We start from the raw sequence: 26,580 nt of genomic DNA on the forward strand, positions 1-26,580 counted from the left end.
TGTAGAAGCTCTTTGACCAAAATTCTAATTTAATGCTAAAAGAGAAATATTACTGCATCCCATGTATTTAGAAGCGTTACAGCCCCTCCCCACCCCACAAAAAAGAAAAAAAATGTAAAGCTCGTATATAATTAATGAGGATGTCAGGTTAGACATTTTACAAAATTACTTTTACCATTCCCAAACACAATAATTTGTTTTTGCGGCTGAATGTTATGCTTGTCAGAGGAGCTCAATGAGCCGGCTCAAATTTGGGTATACAAGGATGAATAAATACACTGCAGAGGTGGAGAGTTCAGGTCAGGAAAGTAAAACCCTGCCACAGATTGGCTTTTGACACAGGTGCTTCCATCAGGTAACAAGATCCTTTCCCTGCAAAAGCCAAAGCTAAAGCCAAACTGGGAGGTTTTTACTTTCTGGACATGGATCCATGTGGAATCTAGATTGAAATTCATGATACCTATTCAAAATGGTCAATGTTGACAACTCACTGAAATTGAAAGCGTCTGCATTAAAGCACTTCATTACGCTTGATCGTCTCTTCTCATTTTTATGACAAGTTGTCTAATAAATGTGTTGATAAAATAATAAAAGTAACTAATGAATTGTGAATAACAGTTAAACTAATTAGTTTTCAAATAAATAATTGAAAACAATGTGGCTAGCTAATGCAGAAAACACAGTCTTTAGCTAGCAGCTTAGTCATCTACAGATTCAACCTGTTGATGTATTATAACCCACTGACCTACATCTTAGACTTGTAGTTTTAGCCAAATAAAACAAATTAGCACATTACACTAAAACTAAAAATGTGTTCACATAAAATTTCACCTGTATTCTTGCAATTTGAAATGTTCACATGATCACATACTGTATGTATATGCTACATTTATTTGATGCATTTGAGAGACGTGTGGCCATTTTTAAACCCATTGGTGTGATTCACTACAGATTAGGTTGCACCAACCACAGTGATAGGGTTAGGGTTAGGCGAATGGCTGCATTTCATCTAACAAAGTCCTGGTCACTTTTTAGTTGTTTTTTTCTTTTTGAGAGAGCTAAGTATTATTCATGGTCACTGGTAATTTTTTAAAATGGAAAATAAGCAAAAACAAAACAAAAAAAAAGGTAAACTTTTAGAATGGGGAAGAAAGGCTGCCTGGTTCTTGGTACCAGACAAACCGGTATGTGCATTTCAGACATTTTGGTTGTACTGGAATATTCATGCACAATCTATGTTGCATACCAGGCTTCCCCAATGCTGGCCCTTGAGGGCCAGAGTCCTGCAGGTTTTAGATGTATATAAAAAGCTCATCAGCAAGCTCTGCAGAAGCCTGATAAGGATCCTGATCCTACATGCTGATGGGCTTTGAGTTGGCAAACCGATCACAAACAATACAGTCATCGTAATAAAGGGCCGTGACTTTTTTTCCATTTGATTTGATGCGCCACGTGGTTTGTGTTGCCTGGCAACCTGATCAACTCTCAAATTGCACCGTCCCAGTTATGAGCATGGTGTTGGACCCATGTGACATTGTTCTTTGTTCTGGCCCGTACTCCCATCAACAAACAGGGCGTCTACCTGGAAAGACTCAATACATGGTATTCATATTACATTAAATGTATTTGCATTTATTAAAAAACACACGCTCCTTCAAAGCACCCCGTAGATGAGCCACGCACGTCACTAGCAAAGATCAGGATGACTTCCGGATCTACTATGCAAGTTACTTTCACATTTAAAGTGTGACATTTTTTCCCAATGGATCTCTAATGGAATTCCTATGAGTCAGGAAAATTCCACAATCTGGAAATTAGGGCCACAATCAGGCTTCACCGATCACACTTTGCGCACAAATTTCCAAGTTATGCTTGGAGGCCATGTCAGAAGCCTAGAAGGGAGAATCGCTGCACCTGGGGCGTGCACAAGAAAGGAACAGTTAATTTGCCTCGCAGTAACACTGTAAAACTAACTTGCAATGGCTACTGCAGTATGACTATTGCGCACAGGCGTAAAACAATGGCAAAAGTAATGTACGGAGTTGCATAGTTCTACAACACAAATATATTCCAACATCAACAATAGAAATGATAAACGGCAATATTGAATAATTAATGGTAAAAAAGAAAACAAGTGAATAAAAAAAAAATGCGTCTTTTGTCTAGCTAGGCAAAATACACTACTACTACTATCCGATGTTGTTCACAAACCAAAGTTAACTTGTGTTTAATGAACTTTACAAACTTGTCAAACTAGATAATAAAAATTACACACCAGCATCAAGGGAGACTACTACTAAGGGGTGTTTTTAAAAAAAAATCGATTCAGCGATATTACAGTGCGCAATTCTCGAATCGATTCAATATGCGGCCGAATCGATGTTTAAACATACATTTTTTATGGAAATATTCAACAAAACGTCTTACTTAGGTTTAGTACACACGTTAAGCATGGAAGAATGTTATATTAATGGAACATTAAGCCTTTTTCATTTCAATGCTGTTCAAAAATGAAACCGATTGCAACAGATTGTTTGTTAAAGACAGTGGCTCACAGTTATAAGCCTGAAGTTTCAGATAAATAAATAAATTTTCATACAAATCTTACAGTGTACATGTACAAGTTTACTGATTAGTATTTTCTAAATTTTAGTTTAAAAAATCCTAATAATCAATTTATATATTCGGATCAGGATTCATCGAATCGAATTGTGACTTATGAATCGTGATACAGATCGAATCGCCAGGTACTAAGCAATCCACACCCCTGCTAACTACGGCTACAAAACGCACGGACTTTAAACAACAAAAAGCGCTCATTAAAAAATTGGCAGGAAATAAACTTAAATGTAACATAAAACGACGTGAAAACAACTATGAATCTTGACGTGAGAATACAACAGAGTTGAGAACATGCACGGTAGGCAGACTGGCAGTGAGCAAGGAGAATCTTCCGACACCGACTACTAGTTGCCAACATCCTTTATAGTCCCCTGATTAGCAATGCACCACAGGTACATGTCCCCCACTCAATTAGGCACTGAAAAAAAACAAAGCACAACAGATATGAGGGCTGGACCATGACAGTACACTGATGCTCCTCTGGCCCATAGCCCTCCCAGCCGAACCAGGTACTGGACACCCCGGCCTCGTCGTCTGTAGTCCAGGATTTCCTTAACGGTGTATACCGGGCCGCCGTCAATCAGTCAAAGAAGCGGAGTTGTCGTAGGAGGGTTCAGAGGGCAGGAAGACACTGGCTTGAGCAGGTAGACGTGGAAGACAGGGTGCACCTTGAAGGTTGGCGGAAGACGTAGCTTCATGGAGACTGGGTTCAGCACGGATTCTACTTCCAATGGTCCGAAAAACCACCTACCAGATGTAGATCCCGTGTGGATAACCAGACCTTCTGACCCGGATGGTAGCACGGCGCGGGACGGCCGTCCGCAATCTAGCGGTTGTGGGCAGCAGTGTGTGACAGAGCTGCTCTGGCCTCCCGCCACACTCTATGGGCCTTTTGCAAGTGCAGCTGAACAGAGTGCACGTACACTTGGCCCTCCTGGTGGCTGGTATCCATAGGTGGCATAAAAGGGCGACTGACCAGTGGATGAGGAGACCAGGGTGTTATGTGCGTACTCCACCCAAAGCAGATGGGAGGCCTATGACGTTGGCCAATGTAGGCAAACACATCGCAATGTCGCCTCCAGATCCTGGTTAGCCTTTTCCAAGATATCGTTGAGGTACACAAAGCAGAATACGTTGAGCATGTCCCGTAATACGTCATTGATGAGACATTGGAACACTGCGGGCGCGTTGGTACGACCGAACGGCATCGCCAAGTATTCAAAATCCCCTAAGGGTGTCTTGAAAGCGGTCTTCTACTCATCAGCTTCCCTGATTCTAACCAAATGGTAGGCGCTTTGGAAGTCGAGTTTAGCAAGGGAAGTGGCTACTCATCCTTGACAGTGATATCATTGAGTTTGCAGTAATTGACACAGGGGCGTAGAGTTTTGTTTTTCTTATCAAAAAAAGAATCGGGCCCCCACAGGCGACATCGACGAACGTATTAACCCGGCTGCTAAAGACTCTGAAATGTATGTGTGCAACACTTCCTGCTCGGGTTTCGAAAGCTGGTACAACTGGGAAGTGGAGCATTAGGGAGTTCTATTGCGCAGTCATAGGGTCTATGAGGTGGCAATGATTTAGCACAATCCTTGCTGATGGCCGAAGCAATGCGGTCCTCCAAATTATCGGCGTCGTCACAGACCGCCAGTTCGTCCTTCACACCAGCGTTTGGTCCGCGCCGAAACAAGCAACACAGGGCTTGTTCGTTAAACCCGCTTTCCGCGGCCAGAATGCCGAAAGTGATCGAGTAGTCCGCGACAGATGGCTTGCCCTTGACACAGTCCATCAGCTGTCCACCGGCCTACCGGCCCTTGAACGGGTGATCAAACATACGCCGGAGCTCCCCAAGGAAAGCCGATAACGATGACCAAAGTTCCAGTCAAGAGTTGCTCACCACCATCTCCCACGCGGCAGCCTGGCCAGTCAGGAGACTCATAATAAGGGCTACTTTAGAGCTGTCGGTAGCATACGTCAGTGGTTGTTGATCAAAGATCAGTGAACAATGATGTTAAAATGGCCCACAATTTCCAGGCTGCCCCTCATAACGCGGCGGATGGGGAAAGTTGGGTTCCCGGGGTGTGGCAGGAAGCCGAGACCCCTCAGTTGCTGCATGGGAACTCAACTCTTCAAAGCGGCGAGCAAGCAAGGTGAACACATTGCGGAGTTCCGCCAGCGATTCCTCCTGCTGACCCACACGCTATCCGTGGCCGGCCAAAGCTCTCCGAACCTTTTCTCTTCTGCGGGATCCATGGTCGGGAGATTATGTCAAATGTCAGTGGGGCTGGTACAGAAAAGATCCCAAAAAACGCAGATAGCAGGTAGGTGCAACAATTTATTATCTAACAATCAGAAATAACACGAGTAACAAAAAGCGCTGGCAACAAGCCAGGTGTGAACACAGCAAATTAACTGTTTTGTTGACCAAATCAACCTCCTGCAAGCGGTGGTCTTGGATTCCAAACACACTAGAGCGCTTCAAGTGAAGTCAAAGCCTGACCTCAGTCTGCTATAGTGTGCATATTGACAATTCCGAACATCCGGGCATTTCTGATATTTCCCCAATGCAACGCAATGCAAATGCTTCCTTTATACGGTGAAAACAAATGCCAGATTTTATTGTTTTTGCCTGCGACTACCATACAAACCAGGCAGATTATTATAGTAGTCACATTTCATCACAATTTGAAATGAAACTAATAATTACAACGATCCAAAGTCCAACGTTTTTCAATGAGCGGAAAGCGTCATTTCACAGAGTAAGGCCGCCATTTTGACTTGTAACGTAGGCCGAATTTGTCAATAAGAACATTAATTTGACAACCAACTCTGAAGCCAGCACAACATTAGCAATAGCATCAGCAGCTAACAGAATGAAGCTACATATTGCGGGCTGAAACCTTGTACCTCCAAATAGTCACTTTTCAAGAGACCCAGAAAGTGTCATGTTTGTTCAATCATTAACATCACATCATCAAAGAAAGCAAGCCATTTTTAATATATTTTCAGTATTAGTTCCATTCAACAGATTCCGACAATTCCGCTTAACATAGAAATGACATATGGTTTTGCCAATACAGTAATTTATTTGAAGTTCATTTTTAACAGTACCGTTTAAGAATCAAGTTTTTATTTAAAAAATAAAATAAAGACAGCCATTTTAAACTTCACTTAACACTCTTTATTTAAAAAATAATAATAATGACAGTCTTTCTGTATTTCACTTAATGTGCTACTTGTTTTATAAAAAAATTAATCCATCCATTTATGTTTATATTGCCGGCTGCTTAGTGCTGTGTCCACATAAGTTCTCAACGTGCTGAAAACGTGACTTAGCACGTACTTGATGTCACTCCCCGAGATGGGGAGGCGAAGTTGATAGCATCCCTCCATGTCTCATCGCTCAAGTTGTAAATAGTTCCCCTTTATTACGTGTTGTATTACAGTTGATGTAGAGTTGTTCGCTGTGTGCTTTGAGTTGGTAATTGTGTGTTTCATCCACACCCTTTATTTTATTATTCGTTGACTATTAATTCTATAAATGAATACTGTGTCTTATTCAGTGACCTGCCTCAAGTTGCTCAATTCTGCAAGCTAGTGGCGATTGTCTGCTATTAGACTACTAGGGGCACATACAACATAATATTGTAAAAGAACATTTTTGGGTTGACTCGTAAAGTAAAAGTTGGTGTTCTGTGCAGTGTGCTGTCCGGTGAAGTGATTGGCTTGTAGTCAAGCGAGAATACTTCTATTTAGGGATTCACGATAATGCTATTTTCAACTGATACCGATAAACCAAACATTTAGAAAGTGGCAATGTCGATAACCGATAAGTAAGACGATAATTGTTTGCAAAATTAACTTGAATACAAATATACTTGAGTCCTACTATAGGGCTAACATGTGCAAATATATTGAAACATTGTGTGCAATATGAAGCTGAATTTTATTGATATCTCTACTTCAAAGACAACTAGTAACCGGTTTTGAGTTTGCCAAAAACATAATAATCATGTTTTTAAAAAAAATGAAGAAAGCCCACATTGGCGACTGCCATGTTGCCATGATGCATCTTCTGTCAACACGAGGTCCGTTGTGCGCATTATGCCGTCACAAATTTGTGACATTACCATAGGAGAGGGGAGGGGTTGAAGAGTTGGGCACAACTTGAGCCACAACCACAATATATGGACCAACGCGGCAAGTCTATTACTATCGGCGGACTTCTGTATTATCTGTGTGATGTCAAATTGGTTGATAATTGCTGATAATTATCGGCAGATTTCTTTATGATCTGTTTGACGTCAATTGGTCGATAATTGCCGATAATTAACGGCCACCAATATTATCGTGCATCCCTACTTCTATTGTTATCTAACCACTGACAAAATGGTGGCAATCCTTTGTACTGTTTAAACTTTTATGGTCAAAAGGAGAATGCGCTTCTTGTGCGTGGTCGGTCACCCACTGGACCTAAAATCGTAGGTAGGCAAGTAAAGCCCTTTCCACTGCACTGTATCTGCTCGCTTTGTTACAGCTGTCCTTGGCCCTACCTGAGTGCTTCAGTTTGAATGAGTTTATTTACCACTACAAGAGAGGACTTCCTCAGTCTTTGTGTGAAACTGCTTTGACGTCACTCATGTTTTTATGCATATTCGCTATGCATAAAAACATCACTTTGAGAAATACCAACAAATGACAACAAAGGAGGGGGAGTGTGATCTTTTTCATACTTTATGTTCAAAACCTTGACTTGTAATTTCAAAGTTGAACTCAAACATTATTGCATTTTAATAAAGAAAAACATCTAATAGATGATCACTTTACCACAATTGTTTGATAAACTTTTGCTAATATAATCTGCAATGGGCGGTGGGTCCTGGGATACATAATTTTGATCAATATACTACAAGGCTTGAAATTATCTTTTTCTTCAAGGAGCAATTTTGCTAATCAATGACTTAATTTGAGGAACAATTTACTAATTTTGAGGAGCAATTTATCCGTGTAACTTGAAGCAAGGGTTTAATAGACAAGGATGTTGAGCGAATGTAAGGCTGCAACTATCTAATATTTTAGTATAGTATAGGATAGTATTAGTACTGTCATCAAATATTTTTAGAATAGATTAATCTATTGATTATGATTGATGCAGTCAATTGCTTAATCTGATTCATTTTAATTTTGCATTAAAGTGTATTACAAAAGCATTTTTTTCACTAATTACTAGTGATTGGTGTTTATTTCGCACTTCGTATTTGTATAGTAATTTAAAAAAAGGGGGGGTTGATGTTCTACCTTACTTTACTGGTTTGGTCATTGTTTTTCAAAGTAAAAACAGATGTTTGCAAATGTCTTATTTTGATTAAACACAGACGATAATCAGTCTTCTTTCATGAAGGACTGCGGAAATCATCAATCAACAATTACTGTTGATATGCTGAAATCTGAGGATTTGGACAATTTTAAATTAGAAAATGACTCCAAACGATTACTCGTTTATTAAAATAGTTGTCCATTAATTTGATAATCAATTACTTGTCAATGAATTGAATTAATTTGAATTAAGTGAATTAATTTTGATAGCTCTAGATGGTATACTATTTTAGTCTCGATGAAAATTCTATAGAATAGTTATATATTCGGATAAAATATATATTTTTTGAATCAGGGCTTAAGAATACAACCAATATACTCGCAAATGCAGCCAACTTCTGTGCTGTGTGTGCTGGTAAAAATTTCAACCGGTCGCACTAGCATATTTTAATGCTGATATATTTGTGTATCTGAAAAACACGTAAAAATCGCGGCTTAACCAAGTATTTGTGTGAATAATTTTGAGACAAAAACTCTCCCCATACATAGAAGAGCTAGAAGTTGAACTAAATGTTTTGTAGTGTTGTTCCAATACCGATACCAGTATCGGGATAGGCCCCGGGCCGATACTGCATTAAAACAGTAGTATTGGCATCGGCAAGTACTAACAAGTAACATGCCGATACCATTATTTCCAACGCTAATATAGGACTTTGGATGCAGCAACTTGTGTCCTGCTTGTGCCCGACATTCACTGATGAGTGACGTGTTCACTGCATGCCGAGCAAAGATCTTATTGGTCCTTGAATGCTCTGAACCAATGGCAGGGCAGCTTTGTCGTGTTGGGGGGAAAAAATTGGTATCGGTACGGTATTGACCAATACTGCAAAACTGGAATCGTATCGGGGGACTAAAAACGATATCGGAACAACACTTCATAAAAGCAAAGCCTTTGTTTTTTGTCTTCTTTTCAAATGATGTAAAACATTCGAACTGTTTTGTCAGCCACTGCTTGTTGCAGTTCAAAGGCCTTGCTACAGTGAAATATTTTGCACATATAACTTCTTCAATCTTTACATCATACAAATCAACACTACAGTAATAAGACAACTATACATCAGCAAATATGCTCATGCTACCTCCTCCAAAAAAGGGTGCGACCAAATCCTGTGCTGGTGCAACGAGCCTCAGTGCTACCGGTCCAAAGTTACTGTAGAGCTCTGTTAACTCATTCACTGCCATTGACGGCTATGGACGTCAAAAATTCATTTGAACTATTCATATTAGTTTAAAACTTTTTTTTCCACTTTTGTTAACAAGGGTATGAAAACCTAAAAAAAAAATTATAGTACATTTAGAACAAATATAAAATGTGTGATTAATCTTGAGTTAACTATTGAAGTCATGTGATTGATTACAATTGAAAATTTTAATCGCCTGACGCCCCCTTTTTAATAATATTTTCTTTTTTCAACAAAAAAAAGATTATTAATTAAAAATTTCTGCATTTTCATACTCTTTTTTTTTTTAACAGAATAGTTCAAATTTATTTTTGACGTTTATAGGCGTCAATGGCAGTGAATGAGTTAATAATACATTTCACTTTATAAAGAAAAAACATTTGGTTTCCTTTTTTTTGTATAATCAAAACTTATTATTTCTTAAATTCAAACAAATATACTGTTAAATTTAAACTTCACATTTCTTCTATCAAAAATATAAAGCATAAAAAAAATGTAAAGGTATACATACAGCTAGCATTTTAGCATGCAACATACTAATAGAATAGGTTCATGGCTGTGCAATGATGAGCGCAGACAAGCTAAGTAGGAGTAAGACAAATTTGTGTATATGAGAGAGAGAATGTGAGAGAGAGAGAGAGAGAGAGAGAGAGAGAGAGAGAAAGAGCGAGCGAGTGATGCCTGTTGCCAGGCGAGTGACTTGTTCAGCGGGAGACCCACAAATAGAGTCCGAGTAAGGACAGGTGGAGGGGCTCCATGAAACATCCCACTTGCCCAAATTACCACCGCGGGAAGACAGATTGACAGATTTGCAGTGAGTCAAATGAAGTGAAGTCATGCAAGATGAGACGCTGACCAGACTTGAAAAAGAATCACGTGGCAAAGTAGTTGACGTGGTTATATGTGGTTTACTTCATCTTGGGACTTATACAAGTATGTTGTACTACATTGTACTAGGTATTTGAAATAAATCAAACTTAGTACTTTATTTTCTTATGTATCTGTAACCGGGCAGTTTTGCCAGTTCCAGTATGGCCATAAAATAAGCACTCAGATCACAGTGAGTATGGAAATGCAATTCACCGTATGCAACAGAATATTCGTTGTTCTTTACCTAAAGCTGATCATAAATACACACAAGGCTCTGACCAAAACAAAACATACGTGTGAGCGAGTAAGCGAGACCCAGCCAGCCAGCAGCCTCCAAAGCACTGCCAAGCTTACCAATACAGTATCAAAAGTCATGGCCAAAAACATTGGCATGGCATCCCATGCTTGTGTCAGATAATGCACCACTTCTCACAGTCAACCGTAGCAATTACAAACTCTATGGTTTTGAATCAACAACAAAAAAGTAGAAATAATAAAATAAAATAAAGTAAGTTTTATCATTCCACACAGAATTCCAAAAATGGTTAATATATATATATATATATATATATATTTGCATAATACTTATCAAAACTGTAAAAAATCATTTCATGCCACACCCGTTTAATTTGTATTTCTGCTGTCTGTCTGCTTACCACACAGAGCACGGAGAAAATAAAGGAAAGCAAAGAGGAGTTGAAAACCTACGTTGTTTCACGGAGGACCACTGAAATCTAAGAATATTCACCGTTGACAAGTTGGAATTCCGATGATCTGGACTATTTGCAATTAAAGGTCTCTGAACAATTAAATTGTGGTATGGCAAAGATTGTTGGGTAAAAATGCTTGAGAATACTTTTGTTGATACTGCGTAAACAGTACAAAATATGCCTTACATAAGTTATTTAAAGAGACCTCTTGTGATCAGATCGGCAAACTTTTTTTTATGTTTACTTTTTAAAACCTTGATTGTGTAAAGTCTATTAGATCATTTTCATAGTACATACTTTTTGGTTCACTTTTAAAATGCACACAGTATTTACAGCTAAAAATTGGGCTGATACAGTACTGCCATTATTTCAATGAATTGAGTCCTTACGAGAGCTGCTGATACCAGTCACTGATACTTACAGTTTTAAGATCAGGAAGAAAATGGCATGCATGTCTGAAAGACTGTTATTCTGTGTGAAGGGCGTCCTCTTATTTACCCAATAAGAGGCAATTTGTATATCACTGGCGGGGAAAAAAAGTATGTACTAAGGGTGTCAAAATTATCACGTTAATATCGCGTTAACTTAAAAGTGCCTTTAACGGCACTCATTTTTATAACGCTCGATTAACGACCGCCCCTTATTTGGAAAGCCTCTACTGAAGGGAATTCCAGTCATGACGCAGCAGAAACGTCCACGTCAAATCTACCCAATAGAAATGCACTGTACTAGACTGGAGCTAAAACACACAATGTTTAAGGGGCAGCATGTTAGCGTGGAGGAGCCATTTAGACTGTGTAGCACTACCGCCGCTTCCCTGCTTTGAAAGAACGCACTCGGTTAGCCGTTAGCAACAAGCTAGGTTGCGCAACTCTCCAGGAGGTGTCCGTGACACTTTCAAACCCTGTGAGAACTAAGAGCCGAATGGACGCCGTCTTGTCAGTTGGAGTGACTCCAAGCCACTTGATTTTTAGATGTGAGGCGTATTTTATTCAGCAACTTCAAAAAATGGCTCGTAAGTGTAACACATTGTCATGCTCTTTTTTGGCCCGCTCGCAGCAGAGCGGCTCTGGCTTCAGGCTTGCAGTAAAGCGGTGTCACTTTACAATCAATGCACAGCCGAGAATTTAACAAAATAAAAGTATTCAACGTCGTTCAAAGGAGTCACTGTAACACAATTTAGCAGTAATACATTAAATAACAATGCATGGGGTCAAGTTTTATTTTACAGTTTTTTAAATGTACAGGATTTCACAAGTTACTTCATTTTAAAAAATTGTCAGCTCTTAATATGAAAAGAAAAATGCACTGAGCTGTCATCATTGTCTTACAAACACAATTATGCCATGTTTTTTTTACAGTACAGTACCTATTTAATTTTTTTTTATTAAATATGAAATAATAAGATGATAAAATGCAACCATATTATATAACATTTATTCCCACTTTTATGTTAACAAGAGTATGGAAAACAAAACAAAAATATTACATTTTATTATAAATGAAAATATAAATTGACATTTAAATGTGCGATTAATTTGCAATTAATCATGAGTTAATTTTTAAAGTCATGCGATTATTTACTATTAAAAATTTTAATCGACTGACACGTCTAGTATCTACACAGCAGTAAGATTTTCTTAAAGGCTTAAATACAAAAAGGTACAAAAAGTAGGCCGATTACCGGTTTGCTGTGGTTTTAAAAAGTCTAGGTTTCAATAACCGCTAATACTGGCTGTCACCGGTAATGAGCTCTTCTTTTTGTTTTGTTTCTTTTTGAGGGGACATCTAAGTAGATCACAATATAATTGATTGCTTGCATAGTTGAGTCAACGAGACACCAACATTAATCAGACTACAAGTACCGTATTTAGACTAGTGGTGCCACATAGAACTTATTATTGTAAAGAATTTTTTTGACTTGATTTCCCCTTTGATAAGTTCTGAATTTCCTGCTGAACGCAGTACAGGCAACATAGCACTTTCATTTAATCATGTGACTATACAAAGTGCATACGGACTCGCCTGTTGCCTACTTTTTTGTACTTGTATTTATATCTTGTAATATGAATTGTATTTTTTCTCTGATTGTATTTTATTCTAAAGTATCTTTAATCCATTTTAAATAAAATAAAAAATCTTTCCTAATATTGGCTAATGACCAATTTACATTGATCAATTTTTCAGCAATATCGCCAAGCCCTATTTTCCTTTCCACCTTCACATGACTTGACACTAATATTTTCTGTGAATTAGATTTAATGTGACAAACGTTTTGATCATTCTTGTCATCCTTGAAAATGTTCTATTTCCTAAAGCTCTGCCATGTTCTCATGTCATTTGATACACTGGGAGCCCATTCAAAAGAGATACAACATACAGTAGTTAGTGGGTGTTTTTAGATAATTCCAGCTTGCACAAAATGTTGCACTGCCCATTGAGAGAAAAAAAAAGTAGTTGACGTCAATTGACGTTATTGGCGGTATACAATGAGCGTGTCCTTAACATCAATTGACATTTTTGGCGGTAAGAGAGTTAAAATATAATTTGGTCCGTCTATGAGGATCTCACGTTTCACAGTTTTGGGGTTACAAGTTAACGTAACGCTCATTTCTCGTGTAATTTTTGTTTCAACTTTCAACAAATGGGGTTTATTTGCATCATAAATATGAATGGCGCATAATGTTATTTCAGTGATAACATCTGCTCTATGTTCCTTGCAAAATGCTTTCATTTTGTTTGTGTGTATTTGGCTGCTTGTCCGTTCAATAAACAGCTGAAAGTCCATTGTGAGTGTGGCTATCCTTTTTTTTTTGCACTCAAGATGCGCCTAAATAAAAATTTTAACCAACAAAAGACAGCGCAATCGGGGGGCGGGGGGATGGGGGGGACTACCACAACCGAACAATGTCTCTGTCTCGTACTGAAAAAAACACGCAAGTTGGTGCTATTGTAAGTCAAGGGATGACTGTACATGTTTGACACGTTTTCATGAAGGGTTTTCTTCTGTGATGCAAGAGACACAACTCTGTCGAGTCAAGTCTGAAAAGTAGTTGTAGGTAGTCCTGACCAATATTAGATGGTGATTTAGTGGGTCACTTAGCAAAACAAACATTACATAATGGGGCATCCAGTGGTAGGGTAGTTAGTAGGGGTTCACAAAGCTGACTCGAGCAGCTGGCGCAATTCCCACTGACTTCCCAGTTCACAAATCACCTGCGATTGACTGGTGACTTGTCCAAGACATGAAGTTTGCGTGTGTCACTCCTGTCGCTGAATCTGCTCAAAATTCACTAACATAGTATAAGCTGTGCACCACTTGGAAGTTGGAACCCTGGCAGACCAGGTACTAGAAATACCATGCTGTAGTATGTTTTACTTGTTGTGCCTGCTTTTGCCAATTGAAAGTTAACGCATCAATCATATGTACAGCCTTGCCGAGCAGAGAAGGCACTGTGCAGTGCAAACGGGGCTTCACTCCATAGAAGTAATAAAACTGTTTTTTTTTTTTTTTTAAAAGACATATGAGAAAGTAAAATACACACCGGTAGCTAGATGAAATGGGTGTACTTGCATTCAATGTTCCAATATTTTTGTCCAAACTGACTGAATGGGTTACTCTTGTCGAACATGTAGTTCTGCCACTGATGTTTATTGATGATGTTTCAGTTTGCTATCTATATTTGAAATAGATTAATGGATTAAATTGTGGGCCAGTCTCTTGGGGTAAAATGTAGGAAAATAATAATCTAAAAGCACTGCACCAGCCCCAAAAGAGACCAGTCCACCGGGCATCTGCCCTGTATGTATGCCAGATAGCCAGTCCAGCCCTGCTGATTATTACAGTTAAATTTGGGTGTGTTTTTTATTTTTTTATTCTTAGATCTTAACAGTGGTATTTTTTTTAACTGTATGTCAATTAGATCATACAAAAAATATAATAAAGTTACGTTATGTTAAGAAAATGTGTGACGCCAACAGTTTGACCCTGTAACAAATCAGGTTGATTTGAGTGTTGATCGTGTTTGACCTCAAAGAGTCCACTGGACAGTGCAATTCAAATTTCTGCTCAAAATATGTTTTTCACCGAACATGTTGGTTTGTGTTTAAGTACAATATAAGGATCACCTTACTAGGTGGCTACTGGCTAACAACTACTACTACGACTTGGACTAGCGATCCAATGGCACTAGACCAGTGGTGTCCAAACTCGGTCCTCGAGGTTTTGGATAGTTCCCTGCTCCAACACTACTGTTTCCAATGAACAGGATTGTTATCAGGCTTATGCGGCGCTTGATGATGAGCTTCAGGTGCGTTGGAGAAGGGAAACATCCTAAGGCCCTGTTCACAAGGAAGCAAAGCCGGCTTTGTTTCTCAAAAGATCTCGCACACACAGAAACATTTCAAGACATGCGTGTGTCCAAAAGAAGACACTGAGGACGTCTAATGGCTGTAATGTATATGCCAAGTTTGGAGTGGCGCTGTAGCGCAGCCATAGGGAGTTAGCGGAAAGCGTAAAAGAAGAATCAGCGAAGAAGACGAACCACTGATCTGAATAGCCGATAGACCAAGACTTTTAAAGCCGCGAGGCCGCCATATTACTCCTCCCAAGAAACGTTTCTCGGCATACGATCCTATACATTTACAGTATTATATATATATATATATATATATATATATATATATATATACTAGCCTATGAGCTGTACATGTCTAATCTGTAAGTATAATTTATACAGTACTCTGCTCATGAGAAGGGATGAGTAAGATCTGTCGCTTGAACGGCTTGCACAGGTGTGTATGGGCTATTGGCTATCCAGTAGTATATACATTAGTGAGATGAACACAGGAGAAGTGACAATGGCGGGTGATTCCAGTATTTTGCTGTAAAAGCTAAGAAGGTGACGCAAAACGACTACAACACGGCTATCCGCCATTGTTTACAGACTGGCGGTTTGTGTGCAGTCACGCGAGAATTGGAGCATATGTCATCAAACTGGAGGAGTATCCCGCTTATGGTGTCTGCATTGGAACGTACGGGTCGCGTTTTGAAATCTTTCCACTCTGGAGCCCGGTTCCAAAAGTCATCGGTTTCAAGCTCCGAAAAGGCGCCACCGTGTGGCCGAACTGCCCAAACGGTAAGAAACTTACATTGAATACATTGAAATGGACGTTCGTGTGGACGGGACCTAAATCTGCAAGACTCTGGCCCTTGAGAACTGTTTTTGACACCACTGCACTAGGCGTTCGATTACTTTGAGAAAACACATTTTAGGTCAATAATAATAGATTGATTTAAAATTGTGCTAACTTCAGGCAACTATTTATTCAAAATCTGAGTTATTTATAAAGAGATACTGCTGACCTTTATTGGGAACTCTCTGCACCTTGTTTTTATTGGAAATTAAAACTGATTCAACATTTCAGATATTTTGAAATGTTTTAAACGTCTTTTTTTTTTTACTGTAGAAAACTATTTACTTGTTTTAAGTTTTCCTTTACGTTCTTAAGACGTGCTGATGACCCTGGAAGATCCCTAAACTTTTTGTTAGAATTTTAAAACAAAGATGTTGATTTTCTGTTTTTTTATTATTGTTATTTTTCTGCCAATTTCCCTTTAAGTGAATGTGAATATCAGCTCCCTCCCAATGTCGGTTATCATCCTCCGTGACTACTAATTGGTATCGGCCCTAAAAAAAAAACAACACATCGTCTCGCTCTAATCCCAATCCAAAGAAATATGGAAAACTACAAAAAGATGTTGCTAGTTACTAGTCAGCATGGCAGCAAATCACCTGTCCTCAGCTCAGTCACTCTTGACATCTCTCCTTAAGGTATAGTGTAGTCCAATTCTTTGTGTACTGTAATGCACACAATTTAGAAGTATAATAGAGATCGAAGCACAAACTGAATTGAGCACTCCCCTTGATAAACATAAGTGCAATAAAATAAAACAGGATGAGCTAAGAGGCCAACAGCAAGACAATGCTGGTATATGTAGAAATTGGGTTAACTGACAGTACTCAAATGAATATGTATTTCAGCATCTTGCGCTGAGAAAGAAACTGTGTTAAGAAATCTCAGTGACCCATCAAGAATGGCCAATACAAGCAGTCTTCCGACAAGTACATGGAGCAGCATCTCCCGGCTCTTCTCCAGGGCAGGGTAGGGGCTGGAGCTGATGCGGTTGCTAAGCTAGCAAGTAGCATTAGCTGCCATGGCAGATGAAATGCTGCGGATCTACAGAGGACAGCCAGAGAGCCGTGTGGCTCATACGTGACACATCAAGAAGCACCAAATCGATCATCTACATCATCTTAAGCACACGAGCGACCATCTATCCATTGGCCATCATGTGCCGGTAAAATGAACAATTCCACATCTCTTCCTCCGATGTGTTCTACCGGCAACGTCTTCTTCCACGCCTGGTGTCGTGCATTACAACTTGAGGCAGGTCGCAGTATCACTATTACTGAAACTTGCATGGAGACACACACACATACATACATACACACGCACGGGCGGTTCAATCAGACTATTTACGACTATAACCACTCGCACAGTCCACTCAACAGTAGGTTAGCCATTAGAAAGTCTGACAAATTAACGACATGGAGGCGGCGTTAATAAAGCTAATCTTAGAGGACACCGCATGACGTGAAATCTGGGTGACAGTCATTCATCATATTCCGCGTCTCTGGTTCCGTGGTTAGGCGAGACTGTCAAGTAGGTGCAATTAACGAGTTATATTGTCCGAAGCAATCTGTTGTATCACAGCCAGCCTATTTCCCCCCGAACATGACCCTTCTGATGAGCAGTGGCAGAGATGACAAGAGGCCGGCTGACAGAGACCACTAACGTGATGCTACCGATTGCTGATAAGCAATCGTCAAGCCTCGTGCACAAATTCAAACGCGATTTCATGCAGGTGTATGATCAAAAGAAAAAAAGACCGGCTATTGCTTACCTCAGGCGGTGTGTCGAACCAAGTTCCGCGTAGCAGCCATGTTCGGAACCCCACTCTCCCTCCGTCCACAAGAGCAGAGTCCCCCTCCCCAGTCGCCCGTCTTCAGCCAGAGAAATCCCAATACACGATAGAATACACTCACGATAAATCCCGACGATATTGATTTCCGGCTAATTCTTATTCTTCAAAGATCGAAAGGAGCGTTGTCGGAAGGGGGCTGTTAACCGGCGCAACTCATTTAGCCGTGCCTTAGGGGAGGTGGGCAGCCCACCGCCTCAACCACGGACACCTCGGCTCAAACCCTTATCCTGTCAGTTTGTCCATGTAATCTTCTTGGCCGGTTTCACAGCGAACACATACGATGAAATCATTCCACGAGCATAGCAATAACCACTTGGTTCATCAACTCCGTTAGCTTATTTTAGTTAAGTGAACGGCTAACATTGGATAGCTATTAGCTGACACGCTAGCTAATAAAACACTGACATTGGAATTAAAAGTGGAAGACAGCCTGCATACTCCGGGCTGCTCAGCCTTTAGGGGGTAGCCAATGACTGGTTAACCATAAAAGCAAAGATTGATGAAAAACTTCCCTTAATTTTGGTAGGCACGGCTAACGCTAGCTGTGGGCTGGACAGCCCCTCCGTGATGTTAATATCGGTCGAAGGAGAGGGGCTGCATTGGGGGCGCACTCCCGATGCCAGGCAAGCACGGTCCCGCGCGTTCCAGAGAAATTTCCCACAAAATGGCTGCCAAAACAAATCCACGGCAGATAGTTGCAGGATTCCAAGAAATTCTATAATAACGGCTGCTCAGTACGCGTCATCAATTCACAAAACCATTCGGGAAAGTGTCATGGTTAAACATATTGTTTGGAAAAGTTTGGAAGCGATGAGAAGCCTGCGTGGTTCATGTTGCAAATTGCAATTTAAAACCAATCAACACGTCCTCGGTGTCGGAGGTCATGTCGTCCCAAAATAGTGACGTTGTGGCCTTCCGAGTTTGTTGTCGCGGCTCTGCGGAGATGACAAGGGACATTGAGGAATCGGTCACGATGTTGATGGACGTCTTCTGTAACTAGCTACCAAATCAACTTGTATTGGAAACGCCACTTCAACAACATTCCGCTCAATTAAAACACGTTTTATTTACAGTGTAAAAGGCATACGTCCTTGGACAGTTTTACAGTCTTTCATCAGACTAACAAATTTAAACATGTTTATGCAAGTAACTGTAACAAGCTTTTTTTCTTTAAATGACTTAATACTTGCTAACTGATGCAACTTGCTAATACAGTTCGATGTTTAGTCAATTTTTATGTCCACACAGGGGCAGTTATGACGGTATGAGTTACTTATCTTGAAAGAGTCACAAGCTGCCTTCTACATATCAGAAAGTCCGTAATCAAACCAAAACAAGTTAAAACTTGGTACTATAATCTTTGTATATACTGTGCTGTATGTTTCATGGGATCAGAAGCAATGGACCAAAAGAAACCAAATGATTTAGCATAATAAGTATATTCAGAAAGAGTAAAAGAAATCCTAATTTTAAAAAAAAACTTCACACATGAAAACAAACTTAGAATCACAACTGTCAACCCAAAGCCCTATACTGAATAGAGCACAAATAGACCTTCATCACACAAATACATGAATCAAGTGTGAAATATAGGTCAATTCAGTTAAACACATTTTCCATCAGCGGACCACCCAACTGAACTGGCCCCAAATGTTTTGTAATGTGTCTCTTGATAGAAAGTCAAGTGGCTGTGCAGTTGTAAAATGAAAAGCAAACCGTCAAAATTGACAGAAAAGTGTAAATAAACATATGGCGGTTGAACATGGTACAGCTGCCCCAGGTTCTGTCAACATCTTATTTGCTCTGTTTTGGTGGAGGTCTAAGGAAGGACAGAAAAATGCAACGTTAAAAACTTGACAGATTCAAGACCATTTTGAGAGGCGCCTCCAAATACCTGCTGAGCTTTGGTAGCATTATTATGAAAGCGATTTCGATTCAATTCACTTTTTTTTTTTCAAATCAAGATTCAGTGCAATATTCACTATGTATTGTACAATAACATTTACAAACATACAATCCAAACATTAAAACTATTACTCTAATGCCGGAAATTAAAGAGGTTGTGTGAGGTTGGCGTTTATTTTTCAGGGGTTTTAAAATATGAATATGTAATAGTCTTTGTACATAAATGTAAGATTATATAATAAAAAAATAAATAAAAAAATAAAACATTTCCATATTTTTGCCAGACTTAACTGCTTCAAATGAAGAATGAGGGCTGATCGATATGGCCTGTAATTCATATCACAGTAAAAAAATTATCTGTCAGAGTAATATAAACTAAGATGAAGGATTTTGGAATGGGTTCTTTAAATGTGAAAAGGAAACATTTCTTGTTAAGTGTCAGAAAGCATCAGTTATTCTTCTCTACTTTTTGCCATTCAAAATTAGAATTTTCGTGTGAACATGTCTGCTGTTACATTAATGTAACAAAATCAATTTGACAAAAAAACAGTCCCTTTGCAAACCTAAGCTGATGTTTTAAAATGAGTAATTTTGAGACCTATAATTGTGTAGATGTGAAAATTGTGTGGTGCAAAATAGCGCAAATTACATTGCTGGTATAAATATTTGTCATGGCTGATATCAGCCGTAACCATTTCTGGTTTTCAAGCATCTGCTTACTGTGTAGCTGTTGTCTTGTTTTATATTTCGATACTTATTAATAGTAATGCTGATTTGCTGTTCATAGCAGTTTGTTCTCCATCCTAAATTTAATGTGGTTCCAGACAAAGGCTACTTTGGAGATATGAGTAACAATAAACCAGGTGGTAAGAGTAGCAAGAGCATAATTTGTTGACTTGCAAAGATGGTTTTGTTACCTATATATTTGACGAGACCATTTAGTTTTAAGATTTGTCCACCAGATGGAGCTGTTAAACCCAGTAGGGGGAAAAAAATGTCTGCAGTAATGTTGATTGCCTCTCCATAGACAAAGTACAAAGACAATCACATACCTGTAGATGCCCACCACCACAGCATGGTCTCTTTCATAAGGCTCTAGCGTGAGCTGTTCCTGTGGCTTCATATTTTCTGAAGTCATCTTCTTGACTTCGGACGCAAACACAGCCTCTGGCGCAGCTGTCGAGTCTATACAGTTAGCCTGTTTGCAGAAAGTTGAAAGATGGTTTTGTCATTGCGATTCTTAACTCTCCCTCTGATTTGGACATTTAAACTGACAGAACTCTTCTGTGTGTTCACAATCACCCACATTTACTCAGTAATTGTTCGCAAGATGCCTTTCAATATACAGTATCTTGAAATTTTTAGCCAACTTCAACTTTAAATCAATCAATTTTACGTTGCTTCCCTTCTTTTATCTCATTACAAACACCACAACCTCTTTGATGTTGAGAAGAATCATCAGTGTACCTTAATGGAGATCACAAAGTGTCCTCCATTCTTCAGGAAGTTGTGAGCATTCAAAGCAACAATCCTAGTCTGGTCCGGCTGGGCAACATCAGCGAAAATTACATCTACCATGCCTAAATAGGAACAGAGAAATAGAATATTCGCAGCTAAGCAGGGCATTATACTTTTTTTTCTTACTGATAAAGGTTTTTGCTAAATTACCTGTTGTTAACAGGGATGCAGTGTGGAGACAACTGAATAGTCAAACTCAAGTGCATATAGCAAGAGGGATGCAATGAAGCAATTGTCCAAATACTCAATTTAAATATCAAAATATTGTAGGGGGGAAAAACATCCAATGAAAAAAAATATCTTAAAAGAAAACATTCTGAACTTGACAAACTCATTAAGTCGTTCTATAGCAGTTGTGACTTACCAACCAACATTCTGTACTTGTGTGGGTGACGAGCATCTTCAATGATGGGAATGATGTTGGTGCGTTTCTTTGCCACATTGAGAAGATCACGACCTGATCTGTGAGAAAACTCTACAGCATACACCAGCCCCTCCTGCAACACAATATGTTGGTTGTGTAGTTAGTGTAATACTTTGTTTTCTAACATGTGCTAATTACATTTACACAAAGTGATATGGAAGATGATTCTTCTGGGTGAAGATTTTAGTTTTTGCCCATTAATAAGAAAACTCATGTGATGTCAGACTCCTCGGCAGGACTTGGAAAAAATGGCTACAGTTATTCAGTATCAATCATTTAAGATGCATAAAAACACAAAAACTCTCTGCTCGCTAAATTATTCGATAAGTAAAGCCAGCTGTAAACCAAGTAATGCGGCCGAAATACTCTTAACTGCAAATAAATAAATAACCTACTCTTTTCAATTACACTCATTATTTCACATTATTCACACGTTTACGTCGCAGAAATGAGTGTGTGTTGTGACAATGTGAAAGAGAGACAGCACTCACCGGCCCAACAATGTCAGATACGTGAGACACTGTTGTTCCAGAGGCAGCCCCCAGGTACATAACTTTCGCTCCGGGTTTTATATGGATCTGGTCAACTCCTCCCAAGATGGCCGCTGCCAGCTTGGAACGGAATGGATTCCATGCTCTGTATTCAATCTTAGTCTCTCCCTCCTAATGACCGTAGTAGTAACACAGGTTAGGATGCTGCAACAGCAGTGGGAAAAATGCACTTCAGACTCACCTCCACACTCATTCTCTTCTCTCCATACACCGATTCTCCTACTACCATGTTCTTGGTCACCAGAGCGTCCTCCTTCCCCCTGCAGATGAACACGCCTAAGGAGACAAACAAGAGTTAACGTCATCGATGAGCTAAAAATTATCTACCCAAGGGCCAAGTCACCGCCTATATGAACACATATAGGCAATTTCAAGGTGATGCTGCAATTGCAATGCATAACATCTGTACCGTACATTAAGAGCGTAGACAGCAAATATGTGAGATTTGAGCAAATAGCTGAAATTGGTGACTTTGTGAATGTTAAACTGCTAAGATTCATATATGAATCTTCCATTTGCAATTTTTTCCTTTCAGAAACACCCTATGATGCAAAGGAACTATACTGACATAAGGGGTTAGAGGAGTAATTGCACATACATGCAAAATCCAATAATCTGTAAAACATTTAGGTTATTGTGAGAGAAGTTTGAATGATACTTAACCGTTCTATCATTAAAATAGGCAATTACAGTATAAACATTTTTAGGGGGAATCCCTGACGATTACATGCAGCCGATAGTCGTGTTAAGGTCAAAATTACGGTTTCTGAAACATTCGTGTTAATCCTGTATACAGTCACTGTGATCAATTGGAATATCACGATCAAAATTACGCCGCATAGAAAAGCTATTTCCAGTGGCTTACGCGTCAAAAGCATGGACTTATATTCACGTATTTATGTGTGTATAAATAGATACACACTGTGGCATTTTGGCCATGGAGACAGAAAATGGCCACAGAGGAATCAATGTATTCAAGTGAGACTTGTTTAGCGAATCATGGGTGCTGTGCATACAAGTCGATCCTGTACTACAAAGACCGAGATTCCTTGCGAACAGAAATAAGTGAAGAAGAGGATGCGCAGAAGGCAAACAAATAAGAGCATATTCGGGTTGTTTACATGGCCTTACAAAACTTAATTATTGCCTATATCTGGTTTTAAAAAGCAGTGTTGTCTGCATGTAAACATACTCAATTATTCCCCTTATACACAGAACTAATCTGTCTTTATCTTCTTCAAATAGTGAGGATTACTGTACATCTGTTTTAGTATACTGGGATAAACAGATGTATTATCTTTTTAAGAGACCAAAAAATATAAAAACTCAACGTCTACAGACATGTTGCTGACAGTACTTTCTAATTTTATATGGTTATTGAACAAATTAACATAGAAAGCCAGCTAGAGTAAAAAACACAAATAGGAGGAAATAACCTTCATGTCTATGTGGCTCCACCAAGACTTTCCTTCCTGCTCCAAAGCCTCCTCGTCCGCCCCTTCCTCGCGGGGCACCTCTGCCTCCTCCCCGGCCCCTGAATCCTCCTCCCTCTGGAGACCTGAACCCGCCTTGGGCAAACAAAGTGACATCTCACGTCAAGTTCTAGCTGTCGTCATCTATTGCACTGAAACACACTCAAACGTTTTTTGCAGTGAAACAATTGCAGTTGAACTTGAATTTTCTATTGCATTCTCCAAAAAGGCCTAAGAAAAAGGTTTTATGTCCACATGTAATCAAAACGTCTGCAAGCTACGGTACAATGACAATAAAGCTATTCTGATTCTGAACAATCAGAACGTTTCTATACTCTTCAGAATTAATTTTAAGTAATTTGAGGGAACAAAAAAAATATATATTTTCCTCAAGTCTTACCTCTTCCTCTAAATCCTCCTCGTCCGCCGCGGTCACCGAACCCCCCTCGTCCGCCACGGTCACCGAACCCCCCTCGTCCGCCGCGGTCACCAAACCCTCCTCGTCCGCCGCGGTCACCAAACCCTCCTCTGCCACCACCGCCTCGACCTCCTCTGGGACTGAAACCTGTACAAGAACAATTTAATTCAGAAATCGCATTTGGATTGTATTATATTGTATCTGCTAAAATAAAAGGTTGTAAATGAATAAGTAAAAATGTGTAATATTTGCTAGAAATGTGTTTTTAGCAATGGCTAACATTGATTTAATTATATTTTTAAGAGAAAAAAAACTCATGTGACAATCTAATAATGCACTTCATTTAAACTTTTTAGGCTCAGTTCTCATTTTGTAACTGCAAGTAGTAGTCAAAATATGATGGGTATAACAGTGTACAATTGAAGAGGATCTTTGTTAGAAATAATATAATCAACATAGCACACCTTCACTACATGATTGTGAGGACTTCCTTTTAGACCTAATAATTTAAAAAAAAAGTTATTATTTTGCTGTGAACGTGTAGCGAAAGTGCAGGGTCACGGGTTCGAAAACCACTCTGTACTTTTTTTTTTATTAGTACAAATTTCTTGCGGACAGGAGCTGTAAATGAGCTGTTTAGGAGAATTGAATAGTTACTGAATTTTCCATAGATGTGATTGCTGTATTTGAAAATATGCTAAGTGTGTTTCCTACTTGCCCGACAACTGTGCTCTGTGGGTTATGGTTAGGAATGCTGATAACAGCCTATTTTCGATGGCAAACCAAAACATAACAAAAACCTTGTGAAAACATAAGTGGGTGAAGCAGGCAGGAACCACATGCCTCGTACATGACTCAGTCCGGTGATTCTGAGACGCTCACGGCAAAATTACACTTACCGGAGAGCTGCCAGTCACGGCAAAATAACCTTTGCCTATAATTGAGTAAATCCTACATGAACACATAAAATGCTAACTTGAATATCTCCAGCCAGTCATAACAAAGCAAATATTTAAAAAATAAAAACACCTTGACACCAAGGGTGTGTGTTCTTTAACAAATATTTTAGAATGCAATTTAATGTAATGACACTAAGCATTTGTATCGATTTACGATGATAATACAAATAAAATCATATACTGCTCACCTTTACCAGATTAACATGTATATTCGTAAATAATAATAATAAAAATACACACACAGCAAACTCTAAATTGCAATTTACGTTGCGCACTAGTAGTGTTACTATTGATAAGTGCAACACGTGAGTAAAGGCATCATGGCGGTGGGATCAGCAGTTATTTATCTAGCGAAAATCAATTCATACACAATTTCTAAAGCACGGTGCATCGTAACTAACAAAGAAAAACATTTATAGATGCGTTTAAAACTTTCAACGAAAGCTTGTATCATCCAGTAAGCTTGACGAAAAAGCAGGGCCACGTGTAACTGCGCATTTGGATAGCAATTACGCATAAATTAAACAACACATAAAATCCAAAAACAAATGTTGTTTTCCCTACCTGGCCTCATGATACTTTGTTTTTTACAAAGCTGAGTCGAGGAATAAATTTTCTGTCTTCTTCTCCAGTACTTTTACCGAGTACGCGCGATCGCCAGCCACATGTGCGAGCACCGGATGAACTGCACAACTTCTTCCGTCTCTCAAATTCTTCTTCCGTTTTTGTCCAGGGATGTTCGACTGGATATTCAAATCGTTATCGCCCCCTATTGGCCGTAGCCCTGGCAAACAAAAAAAAGCATAGTTTATCCCACTTAAATGTTTAAGATAGTAAGATAGTCAGACAAATGTAAATATCAGACAAAGATAACTCAAGTAAGATTAAAAATAAAATTACAACAACAACAAAAAGTGTGAGTGTGTGTGTGTGTGTTTGGTGGGGGTGTCGGGGGTCCCACCCTCAGCAGCAGCAGCAATTGAAACCAAGCGAGTTTTTCACATCTCACATATTTTCACATATTTTGGCCCACTCTTCCTTGCAAAATGCATTTAATTCAGTAAGAAATAATTTAGTAATTTGATTCAAGTATAGGCCACTCTAAAACCTTCATTTTGTAGCTCTTTTAAATTAAGTAATTCTACTACCGTAACCTGCTGCAGAACCCAATCGTGCTTCAGATGAGGTGACGTCATGAACTGCTAGCCGAACACCATCCCTCCGGATTTTATGGCAAAGAGCATAATTTGTTGTTCCATCAATCACAGCAAATCGTCCAGGTCCTAAAGGGAAAAGGCAACGCCCGACCATCAGATTACCACCATCATGATGAACGGGATGTTCATTTTCCAAAAATGTTATTTTACATTTACACCAGATGTAACGAAATACACACCTTCCAAAAAGTTTAACTTTTGTCTCTGTGCCAAGTAAGAAAAGTTTTGTGTTTTTTTTTGGTCAACCCCATCTCATCCTTAACTGTTGAGTAACGTGGAGAATGTAACCGTTGTGTGATATTTACATTTATC

General features: G+C 39.2%; 2 protein-coding genes across 2 annotated transcripts in view; both read right to left on the reverse strand.

Moving 5' to 3' along the window:
- Window positions 1-18,421, reverse strand: part of dyrk1b (dual-specificity tyrosine-(Y)-phosphorylation regulated kinase 1B) — a 61,230-nt gene extending 42,809 nt beyond the window's left edge. Inside the window, exon 1 of the mRNA XM_077575355.1 lies at window positions 17,724-18,421. The gene's annotated coding sequence lies outside the window, so the exon portion shown is untranslated. The remainder of the gene's footprint in view (window positions 1-17,723) is intronic.
- Window positions 18,422-18,851: 430 nt separating this feature from the next.
- On the reverse strand, window positions 18,852-25,762 carry fbl (fibrillarin). Its single transcript, XM_077575357.1, has 9 exons — window positions 25,616-25,762; window positions 24,075-24,239; window positions 23,639-23,770; window positions 22,384-22,478; window positions 22,143-22,313; window positions 21,592-21,724; window positions 21,177-21,289; window positions 20,762-20,907; window positions 18,852-19,623 (listed from the first exon to the last, which is right to left on the reverse strand). The coding sequence occupies exons 1-9, from the start codon at window positions 25,623-25,625 to the stop codon at window positions 19,599-19,601; spliced, it is 990 nt and encodes a 329-aa protein (XP_077431483.1). The 5' UTR covers window positions 25,626-25,762; the 3' UTR covers window positions 18,852-19,598.
- Window positions 25,763-26,580: the final 818 nt, after the last annotated feature.

Source organism: Vanacampus margaritifer, chromosome 9 (assembly GCF_051991255.1).
Source record: "Vanacampus margaritifer isolate UIUO_Vmar chromosome 9, RoL_Vmar_1.0, whole genome shotgun sequence".
NCBI lineage: Eukaryota > Metazoa > Chordata > Actinopteri > Syngnathiformes > Syngnathidae > Vanacampus > Vanacampus margaritifer.

Bases quoted from the DNA above. Each gene is read 5' to 3' on its own strand.
- fbl (XM_077575357.1), bottom strand. The intron at 23,771-24,074 runs GTAAGACTTGAG...TGTTTGCCCAAG, and splicing joins AGGAGGATTTAGAGGAAGAG to GCGGGTTCAGGTCTCCAGAG. The intron at 20,908-21,176 runs GTACACTGATGA...TTCTGCAAACAG, and splicing joins ACTTTGTGATCTCCATTAAG to GCTAACTGTATAGACTCGAC.